The sequence below is a fragment of the Anopheles moucheti genome, chromosome 2 (assembly GCF_943734755.1).
Source record: "Anopheles moucheti chromosome 2, idAnoMoucSN_F20_07, whole genome shotgun sequence".
Classification (NCBI taxonomy): domain Eukaryota; kingdom Metazoa; phylum Arthropoda; class Insecta; order Diptera; family Culicidae; genus Anopheles; species Anopheles moucheti.
Window position 1 is genome coordinate 40,034,549 of NC_069140.1, and position 12,132 is coordinate 40,046,680.

At 41.8% G+C, this 12,132-nt stretch overlaps 1 protein-coding gene across 1 annotated transcript in view; it reads right to left on the reverse strand.

Moving 5' to 3' along the window:
- Positions 1 to 12,132, reverse strand: part of LOC128309605 (uncharacterized) — a 98,663-nt gene that overhangs the window by 51,600 nt on the left and 34,931 nt on the right. The window contains exon 3 of the mRNA XM_053046042.1: positions 166 to 230. Within this exon, the coding sequence (XP_052902002.1) occupies positions 166 to 230 (65 nt within the window). The remainder of the gene's footprint in view (positions 1 to 165; positions 231 to 12,132) is intronic.

Sequence of the window (12,132 nt, forward strand, 5' to 3'; positions counted from 1 at the left end):
TGTGCAATTAGCAAAACAAAATTGAATAGTGATTGATCCGAAGCAAAATTAATACATGCATTAGGTAGGTTAGCTTATGACATTGGATTTCGTTTCTTTCAATTACAACACTGTTAGAAGAAGCAACTGCCGTGGGAAATATGAATACGCGCAAGAAGTAATTACCTTCGAAAATCCTATATTTGGTGTCGGCGCTGAATGTAAACCGATGTCGATGCTGCGTTTGAAAACTAAAATGAAAGTAAAAAAAGGTATTTTTAGCAAATTTAATAATAAAGCTTGTGTAGTACAAAATAAAGAAATAGAATAACGTTTAATTGCATTGAAACGACAAACACAATTCATTACATTCTTCAGATAAAATGTCAATAGAAAAATGAAAAGCAACAAAGTATACACGGTAACTATTTTCATCGTCTGCTTCATAAAACAACAAATCGATGAATTAAAATAAAAGTGAGAAAATAGTTACCATTAAATGTAACAATGTATCATGGCAAAAACATGTTTTTGTTACAATCAAAATCTATTTAATAATAAATATCGAAGGTTTAAGTGTAATATACACTACTGAACTACGAAATCAATTCATAAACAAACATTTTAAAGGGTTTTAAAAACTCTTGCTTTTAATAATAAATGCTTTAGGAATTTTCACAGGAGAAAACTCACAAACTCACAAGAGTATAAAACAATTATTTACTTAGATTATTTATTTGATGAGCGCAACTCGAGATATATCTAATTATGGTAACAAGGCAAAACTGTGAAGTTAGAAAATTATTTTTGGACCAAAAGTTACTCAATGTTTTGTCGCTTCGGAACAAAAATAGATGATTTCAAAAGTACATAAATGTTTAAAAATAAAATGGTCATCTCTGGCCATGCACTAGTCAACTATGCAAAGAATTCCTAATGAAGAAGTTGATCGATTTTCAGGACTTCGAAAAATCCTTTAGCAACCATTGAATTTTCGAACATTGAACGACTTTATCAGATGTTTTTCATGTCTTATGCTACAAGAAAATGCATTGTTGTGTGCATCTATTTAAAAATTTCTAACGATTGACCTAAATTGAGAATCACTTGTTTGAGTTTATAGTAATGAAATTAGAAGTTATACACTTGTTCATCTTTAAAACATATCAATATACTTTCATTGTATTCACTGTTATTTGCACATTTCAATGTGAATGTACAATATTCTTTAGATCTAATTTATGGTACGTGTCATACCATTATCCACACATTCGATCAATAATCAACGGGTTCCGGGTAGAAACGAAAGAAATAGCCAACTCAGTACGTTTTCCGATCCGGTGGGTGTACGTAACCGTTCCGCCGTTGTAGAAGATGCTGTAACGAATCGATCTTCTTCGCAGTGGGTGGTAAATTCATCCCTAGCGGCTATGAAAATCGTATCGATCGAGCAATGTGAGTGGAGGATAAAATGTAGCGACGACAGATCGAATCTTTTACAAGAATAATATGTTTACTGTGGTATAAAGAATCGTACAGAATAGTTTTAAAGTGAGTATTTTACATAGAATCAAGCAGCATCATTGAAACTTAAAAAAAATAGCTCCTTCATTAACGCCATATAACCATTCAATTAAACGTTTGTACCTTTCATCGTTTCCACGATTCGAGCGTTGTACAGCCCTCTTTCATACCATTCCAATCTCATAATTTGGCAGGTGCAGATCTCAATCGATGCACCGTTCGATGCCGATTGCCGGGCCGATTCCATGTTGGCCCAGCCTTGCAACTCTCCATCGGCAGGGTTGCAAAAGTCATCATGATCTTCAGCAAATGTCTAACCGGCCCACGCAAAATGCAGACGTGTACAGGCAGGGAAAATCAACATCACCGACGACAAGTTAACCCAAGTTCGATGCCAGCAATGCAATGGCGTTGATTTGGGCGCTTGGTGCACTTTCTAGCATCGCACTTCGAACGGCAAACGGTGGGAGATTTCGATACAGCGCGTGGTAATTGTTAGCTGTCAGCTTCGTTGATTGGCCTTTTAACGGAGGCAGCCCGTTTATATTGGTGGGGCCCTTTGAAACATGGGTAGGGCTCGTGGAAGCGAAAAAAAAAACAACAAGGAAACGTACACACGGTTCACCCGACATGAGGCAGGTTTGGTTCGTTCATTGATTTTCTTTAATTGATGATGAGTTCGATCAGGTTGTTGCTTCGGTGTACTTATACGTCCAGAACGGTTGAGGTTTGTGTAAGTGTCTGACAGTTGAGGTTTGTGGTCGTGTTACATTTGACAGTTCTATTGGCTACTAGGAAACGGGGGTTCCTGTCAGATCAGTTAGGTGTGGCCACAGTGGGTTATAGCGGATCTGCCGTATTGTAGTGCTGTCATAATTGGTTTAGTGTAGATGATACATTTTGACATTCAACAATCGTATTCAGCCTTTTTACGACGTAAAAGTCATGTTAAGGATGGAAAAATAATACCTCTTTTGACACATTTTTAAATAATTTTAATAAAAAAGCTAGAATAAGTAAGTATTGCAATAAATTATATTATAAAAATGTTGGTCAATATTTATGGTATTTTTCATTCAGGTTCAAATTTATATATTTGTACATAGTTTCTGCCGTGTATAGCTGATTTAAATTGTGTCAAATCTTGTCATATCATACTTTAAAATACCTTTATTTATTCGTTCGAATTTCAATAAACTTTAATAGCAACTAACTAATCCAGCTTTTGAAACCTGATATAATTATTTGTTTGTTGAGTTTTGCTAAACCGTAATATTTAAAACCATGTCTTCATTTCCTTTTAATAACTTTTCATTGCATACTCTTTTTATTAAGTTACATGGAGACATGCTCCAACGATTTTCTCACTAAGCGATCTTTACATTGCTTGGCATTGGAGAATTTAGAAATCATTAGACAAAAAGGATCTCTTGTAAGGATTCTACCGCACATACATATGCAATTCAAAAGGTGCGAGAAATAATAACACCTCAATTATTCACTGTCGTTCACACATTGGTGTGAATCAAGAATGGTTGGTGGTCTTTTCTCTACATTTGAAATTTTACCATCCAGAGGGCGTGAGGAATAATTAGGGCCCAAAAAGAGCAGGATCAAAGAAACTTTTTTTATGGATAGAACAAATGATTAAATTTTTCACTCATTGACACTCATCTTTAAAATCGTCAGGGTGGTCTATAAACAGGTTAATAAAACATCGACGTTTTGTGGTTGAACTTTATTATGCGGTTACATAAAAATGGATCTAAATTAACCCATTGTACGTTTGAATGGCCATTTAAGTTACTGAGGAAGTTACATTAAATTTCAGTAGAATACCCTCGCTTACCACATTAGCATCTATTTAATTGATGTTAGTTTGCCCTTTTTTTGCCTGCTATATTATCATTTTCTGGTAAAACGTTGTCATTTGCGGGCCCCATAACGAGATCAAACCTTCAAGCGAAAATCTTAGAATCACCTTCAAGTGGTCCAATAACGGGCAAGATAAATGGTTCAAGCGAAATTTCACCAAACGTAGGCGGCAACCGAATGCCCTACGATCGTCAGCAGACGCTCGTGAAGTGACCCTTCGAACCGGGTGAGGAGCCGTCTATGTTTGGTGATAAATGAAATGGATCATCCCACCGGGGGATTTCCCCTCATCGTGTGGATTAATTTCGCCCCAATGCGGCTGACCCGTAAGACCTCTGGCGCTTGTCGATGAGTCGGACGGAAACGTTCACTAATGCGTACGCCCGCTAATTACTCCGTCCGTGAGCAAGACTTTGTGCGAACGCTCCAGGCCGGCGATAACGAATGGGAACGGGCGGTTCCTTCGCCCGTTCCCGTTCGCTAACTATTGCCGCCCTTCAACGCCACTCGACAAAACGATCATGATTCACTCGGCACATCATCTCTTTAATAAATATAGTTAAGCGCTTGACTAATTGATTTTTGTCCTGTTTTCTTGCTCAGTATTTGGATGTTGACCTGCGTAAGCTTTTACGGTGTTCCGTGTCTCAACCGATCATTTGGGGGCTTGCATGGAGCTTTATGCTTAAAAGCAGCAGCGGAATTTCGAAAAGGAAGAGAGAGAAAGAAGGAAATATGAAGGAAAACAACATGGTACACCTCGTGAAAAGCGAAAACTTCACTGATGGCTTCAACAATTAATGATCGGTTTTGGCTCACGTGTAAGAGAAAAACATACTGACGCTCGCCGTACATCCCACCACTCATCGCAGTCTCTTTTCCTCCAACGTGGCGGATCGTCGGGTGGCTCCGGGCGGAACCCAAAATGTTTGCTCACACAAACGCTTTCCATAGTTTCCGCTCTCCACATCGTTTCCTCATCTTGCGTGGATTAGTAATGAGCGTTTTTTTGGTTGTATTACAGCTGTACGCGATCCTACTTGTGGCGCTTGCTGTCCGCTTGTTCTGAAGCGCCGCCAGCAGTCGATGGAAGGCGTTACCCATCAAACAAAGCGTAATGCTAAATGGTGATGAGTGAAATTTGTGAACTTATTATCGATATCAGAAGAAGAAGCGTTCGTAAACCATTGCTCGATTGATACTATTTGTGCTGGAAATGTTTCTCCTGTTGCAGCGGGTACTTTTATGCGTTGGCCTGCTTCGTATCTAACGCTCAAACGTCTATGCTGGGTGGAAGCACTGACAATCAATCCTTCACAAACCTTCACAGCTAATGGTAATGTTTACACCTTTCGGAGGTCTTTCCGATACACCACTGCGAGCGATATCACAAACACACCATTTACCGGCAGACACAATGCATCCACGGTGTTGTAGAACCGCTACGGGACACGCGGTGCACGGGTAAAGATCTCTCCCGAAAGCCATTAAGCGCTTACACCATTATTATCCCCGGACAGACATCGAATGGGCTAACGCGGGCCCGATACGACGCGGGTGCTTCTAGGCGAAATCAATTCCTAGTTATATGGAACCGTTTCCCACTCTCCCTCTAGATCCTTCCCGGATCGATGCCCGGTTCGTTGCCGCAGTGGCATTGAAATCATTCGTTTTGCCGCAGTTCTGGATGGGGCTTGGGAGGTCGATGGCGTACGGGAGTGGCATCGTGGGACGATGATAGTAATTCAGTTTGAGCGCATGCCGGATTAAGATCGGGCCCCACGGAACGGTGCAAAAATGGGAATATAAATAAATGTTGAACAAATATTGAATAGAATTCACGCCATACGGGCCGGGGGTTTGCTGCTCGCGCGCGACTAAATGAGCAATTTGAAGCGGTAAAACCGGTGTTTACGCCGCAAACCGTACAGCGCCCGAGGTGATTAGAAAGAGGTGCACTGTGTGCCGACGGGGTGTCACGGTACATGCTGCATACCGTCGATTCGTCGATCCCTTCCGCGTGTAAGTTATGGGCTTTTGGGGCGAGGGTGCGAAAAAAGAAGGTTACGAAAGCCTCTTTGGCTAGTTTGGGGAGAATCGTTTAGCGTAAGCATGGAAGGGTAACACGTCGCAAAACAGGGATATCGTTAGAGGGAAACAGTACCCATACTGGGGAGGGCTTTGAGCGAAGGTGTACATGGGGTAGGTGTTGCTGTTCGGGAAGGGAGCGGCTTGTTAGGCGTACTACACGGCGTAACAAACAGCTAACATTTACAAGCATTTTGGCACGCCAAAACGAGTCCTAACCTATTCGCACCCGCTTCCCGGATGACTCGCGGTGTTGTAGCACCTTGGGCCGTTCAACGCCACACGTACTATCCATGGATACTATTTGTAGCGTGAGAAAATAATCCACCCTACAGGGAAGGGGACGTTGCGACGATCGGTTGCGTTTGACTCTGTCCAATCAGTGTACTTTCTATAGGATTGCGTCTTAACATAGGCGTTCTTCCTTTACGGTCTCCACGTACTTGTGGTGAGCGAGTGAATGAATTTTTAATTGAATTTATTTGCCATCCGATACGGTTTCACATCACAAATAGAACGTTTGTTATTTGTCAACACCCTGCGGATGATTTCCTTTTTTGGTCCACCTACAAACCACAGCAAGATCGATCGTAATTATTCTCAAATTATCTTTCAATGCAGGCTGTACCTTTTATGGTAGCGAAGAAAACTTATCAACGTGATTGTTGAACGAGCGAACGTAATTCAGAGACTAAAGGCAATCGATTTATTGCGATTTATCGAGTTCAAGCGATATCTGGCTGCATTGCAGCAAGCTGAATTAAACTGAATCTTGCGAAAATTTTCATTCATTGATTACTGTTTGTGCTTGTACTAAAATAAAATTAAAAGCAAGGTATTGTTTATGAACTCAAATGGTTAGACAGTTGTTCGCATCTTCTCATATATTTTTTTTAAAATAAAAAAGCATATGTCTATATATATATATATGGCAGAAATAAATTTATTTAAAAAAAACTAGTTAGAAATTAGCTTCTACAACGTTATGTTTTCCATAATGAACATTATGGACAAAAAAAAAGAACACCACCATTAATTCAACAATTCAAACAACTAATCCACCCATATGACGGATCGTTTGTGTTGACATTTGCCGTCACCATAAGCATCACATTTAGCTTCTCATTTGCGACACGTTCTTCATCAGAAGTGTTTTGAAGTTCGGCTTCGTTTTAATAACATGCTTCACTGTTTCATGCCGGACTAACGAATGAGTGTATTTGTGATTAGAACAAATTAATTCTCATTCCATTCGAACGGAGACATTGCGGTATGGAAGTATGGCGGATCGAATGGAAGCGGGAGACATTTTTAAACGAACGCGGTGACGCATACCTCTAACCAGCGTCGTAATGTTTCATGCAGCATAAAGCTTTGTGCGGTATGCACTTGCATGCCCACCGGTTCCATAGCCAAGCGCGACAAATCGTGAATCGTGTGTGATCCACCGTTGTGTTAATGGCGCCAACTGGCAAACCATGACAACCTGTACAGCACGCGAAGCACCGTGTCGAATCGCCCGGAGGATACGACGGTGGTGCGCTGCACAATCCGTGCACTATTGGCCCCCGTCGGGTAGGGTGCGGTTCGCCAGGACACTATGCTGCGCCCGTTTCTCCATTTTGTATTTTCCGTGTGCGTTTTTTTTTCTTACTTCTTACTGCTGCCCTAACAGCCTCTGCCGAAGGGACAGTAATTGAATGTCACATGTACGATTGTAACCGCTTAAACGCGCTTACGTCAAAACGCTCTCACGCTCTTTCGTTCACACCGACACACGGGTTGGGCCAAATCGTAATTAATTGCATGATAGTAAACATAAAACTGTGCTGCGTCACAGCCGAGTCGCTTTTGGCAGTCTATCCCGATCATCATCATCATCATCATCAAGATGAAGGGATCTCGGACGGTTGTGTGGGTCGGTGCGTCATAGATAGAAATAGAACGCCGCAGCGGAAACCATCGAAAAACCGATGATTGATGATCGCAAGCGGCTAGTGATCGTTGTTTGATGTCTTGAGCCATGGATTGATTCAGATCATCCCGTCTCCGGCCAGGTGGACAAAGTACGGCAATCCAAACAAAACTACCCCAAAACCGATCGATCTTGTTACGAATCCATTCGTACGAAATTGTCCTTATGTCAAGCACTTCGGGGTCCGTTTTTGAACACCGAACCCGACGGGGGGGATTTATTTAACGCTTTATTAGCGAACAATCGATTGACGATCGATCGGAGTTCATCGATCGAATTCAATTACATCGGCCGACAACCTGAATAGGCTTATCGGGTTTTGCTAGCGCGATGTTCTAAAATCTACAGAAAGCGAAATCAGGATCAACAGACCCATAAAACGAGCATTTAAGTCTTTCGTTTTGAAAGCGACGAACCTCGGCTTCACGAGTTTTTTTTTTCTTCCTAGAGCCATAATTTGAATTTATTGAAATCTCCATACGATATCCCCTAAATCTATTTCACATCGCATTCCGTTCATCATTTCGTTGCTGGTGCGGGGAAGCGTAACAAATTCGAAACATTATTTTCCTACTGGACGGTAACTGTAGTAAAAATAGCTTCTTTGCTTTGCCTCCCGTTGTTATTTTCATCTCTTACATTCATCAAGTTTGCTTTAATAATTTCGTTACGGTGGTTAAGCCGTTCTAGTTAGCACCCCAAAGCGTACGCTGCGGGATGCTCGAATCATGAAGCGCACCGCGAAACTGTTTGACCGCATGGATTGACGAAGAAGTTGCCAACCTTCAATCGGTCCAGCGTTCGATCGATTGAGTAGGAGTTTTTTTGTTGTTTTCTTTTCATTGTAACGTGTGCTGCATGCGGGTTGACCTCGGAATCAGTGGACCAGCATGGATGAGTATGATTGGAACAGGTTCCCCAATGTCTGGCACTAGAAATCGACACCCGTGGTGGAACGACGGGGCAAGGACTCACCCGAGAGGTCCTCGAGGGCACGCAGCTGTTGATTATTTCCGATGACGATTCAACTCTTGCTCCCACTGGCAGTGCGAAGCATCATTTAAAAATTGGACAATTGTGGAGAGGAGGAGCAGGGGTGTGCGATTGGAAGGAGCGGGACAGCAACTATTGGTGGGTTTTCGTGAGATATACGTAAATTGATAAATTAGGCACGGCTGTTGGTTTGGGCTGCTGCTGGGCTGCGCGCAGTAAATTGATTCTTCTTCAGCGCTAAAGAAGGTATGCTCGGTACGAAATTCTGACCGAAAGATGATTGGCATGGGATCCGATGGAATAGGAATGTATGGTATGAAAATGCGGAAAAAACTGGGTCGGATAAATCGTGCAATTACATGGGAAAACAACCAGAACGGTATGCGAAAAATGTTTTATCAGCGGAATGTTATTATTGTGAGAGACAAAGGGGAGAATAATGGTAGGTTGCGTTGTAGGTGTAGTTGTTCACCATAGAAAAATGAACTTAGTCATAAAAATTCCATAAGAGAAAAACTGAGTGTTAAGCATAAATTGACTACCAAATCAAAGATATTAAAAAATAGAACTCTTTAACAACTGTTCTTATGCGGATTATCTTCCCAAGCTGACCACACAAAAGCTCATTACACACTGTTGACACAGTCCGGGAGTAAACTGTCCTCACGTCCAATCTCGAGCCAGTAATGAGAACCCGCCTCGCTCTAATACGTGACTACAGCGATTTGTCGCGTTAAGTGTACGGGCATCATTTTTCCAATTAACCGCGCTAAAGGCTCATCTTTGAGCAATGAGAACCCGCCAAATGGCTCCCGTTACAACGGCGAGCCGGAAATGGAACCATTCGATCGATCAAGCGTACTAAACAAAGTGAACTTTCGTATGCGAGCCGCGCCGAATGCGACAGATCGTGCCGCCATAGGTACGGGGACCGGGACGAGCAGCCGCAATTAGTTGGCTAATTAATTGGAAGAACCCGATGTTCCCCAGTTTGGATGACACGGTAGCGACATCTAACGGGAACTTTCACTGAACAAGAACGGGTCAAAATGATGGGTCCGGTTGGGTGGCGATGCTGTGGATCACCTCTGACACCCCACAAAAAGAAAAACCGGAACGGAACCCTTTTAACGCCGCGGATCAGTTACGCCCGCCACGTGTTGTCGGCGTGCAATGGGCGAAATGCATCGTCACCGTATGAGGACGTGATGTGGTTACGTGAGGAACTGTTTTTTTTTTCTCTACCTCAATCTCCCACAGGGGGAATTGAAGCGCTCCGACTCCTGAAAAACAAAAGCTCCATACGATGGAACACGAGTACCAGGTTTACGGATGAAGTTTGAAGGAGTTGTACAGAACCAAGTCGAAGTTGGTTGTGGGTAAGTTGAACGAGTTAAGCAGCGCATCAACGGTTCAGCTCATCCATGTGCCGTTAAGGAGCACTTGAGGAAACTTGACTACTCGAGCCGGAAAGGGTCCTTACGTCGGTGGATGGTTCTTGCTTTGTCAATATGTTTGCCTTCCCATGTCCGCTCCGCTCGTACAATATCTTTCAATCGGCCAGACGATCGGGCCAGAAAGAAAAACGCGTGTTGCAGACCGCACGCGCGACAATGCCGGAGATCTTGTGGACGTGCCACAGTTCAAATCCCCAAAGGTGTTCCTTTGGTACGTCACTCTCCACTCGCTGATTGCAATAGTTTGTTGCGAATAGTGCACATGTGGCATGTCTTTCATTCGTCATATGCTGAAGTAGAAGATATGTAGGAACTGGCCACAAGAAGTATCTCTCGAGAAAGCAAAACACCACGGTAAGTATCGTGTGCGGTCGCTAGTAAAAGGTGGGAAGAACAAAAATGCATTTGCGATTATTTCCTTCCATCGAAATAGTTCATGGTATATCTGGTGTATGAAGGAAGTTCTTCTTGAAGTTAGAATACATTAGTTTGCAAAATTTCGTTTAATTTACATTAATCTTTCCTTACTGACAATTCAACATGAAGAATTTTATATTTACTTTTACAAATTATAAAAACAAACAGATCTTTTAAATATTTTAAATCATTCACTCTTTTCAATGAATCCAGCCCATGCCGTCTTCTTCAAATCAGTCGATTCATCATCATCATCATCCGCAAAATGATCTCACTGGAGCTAGGAAGAACAGTCTCCCACGTTTCGCGAAGCCGGAATCTTAAAACCGGACGTAAACTGTAGGAACGTACACAATCGCAGGTGCGGTTTCGATCGTCCTTCATTCAAATCGCGCACCGCGCTAGAACATTCCTCTACCGGGAAACAATCCTACGGCGAAGGGCAACGGAACAAGGCGATTGTACGTCGTTCGACATATAGTCAACCGAGCACTTCTGAACTGTGCATGGGCTGTGCTTATCTCAGCGCGCCTATCACAATCTGTTCCCGGAACAAAGATTATCTGAGCTGCACGTAAGTCACATTCCCATCGAGTTGCAGAATACAATCACGTGTTTGTGGTGTATTTTTTAAAGATATTTTTAACCGTGCAAGAAGAAAATTTTATCTTATAGGGCACCACTGTCCCGAACGATCTTCATGTGTGCGAAACGTTTATTAAAATGTTACATTACTATCAAGAAATCGAGATCCATTGGGGTCGATTACGATGGTCTCGATGAGTTGAGCTTAAGTGAAGGGACGAAAGGAGGCGAAGCGTTGTAAGCGCTGACAGATGAGAGCATACACACACTAACTGGAATCTTCCTCAAGTGCGTGTGAATTATCATTTCGATACGTTTGGTTTAATAAGATGTGGGATGCTCGGTGCGTTTTCATTCCCTATCATTCCTGCACCCTAAAACAGGGCGTGTTTGAGACATCGTTCGCAAGGAAAACAATAATATTACGCCTGAGGGCACAAGTTGTCATGTCGCATATTGTAAAACCGAACACAATGGGTTGTCCTTCGATTGTACTGTCAGTGTGAAACGTGTCGAAATCTGTATGGGAATATAATTGAGAAGGAATTATTTTTTTTCCAAATTTACGAGCAACAGTCCTCACACAATGAGGAGTAAAGATTACAACTTTTCGATCATTTTAAATGTAATTTGTCAAATAAAATTGAGTTAAGTGAATCTTTGTAGAAAATGCCCTGTTTATAGGTTTCATTAAAAAAACCCTTTTTCGAAATTACAAACATATATTTACGGGCTTTATTTCCCTAAAAACTCTCAACGCCACTTTTACGCGAAATTTTCTTCAATAGTAAGAAAAATGCTAGTAGCATTCTCAGGCTTTCAGTTTAATAAGCCTGTTATGAGATTTTTTCAACCCATTCAAGTCAAAAAATCTTTTGATAAACCCGTCAACACTTACGTTATATATTCACTTCCAGAAAATCATGCTTTGAATATTGTGGGATCAGAAAAAAATCACATATTACGAGCCTTTTCGGAACGGTCAAACCATTACTATCTAAAGTTATTAAAAAAGTTGTATAATATGTTACAAATTCTTTTAAAAAACCCTCGAACTTAGAGACAAATTTGACATACAAATTAACCTAATAACATGCTCAAAAATATCCTTATGAATCAATTCCGTAAACAGCTCGCTCACGCTCTACCCCTTCTCTATTCCCCGTTCTCTCCGAGCGCCATGTGCCTGTAATAGGATGTAAATTTATGTTCGTATCTTGTCACCGACCACACGTTTCT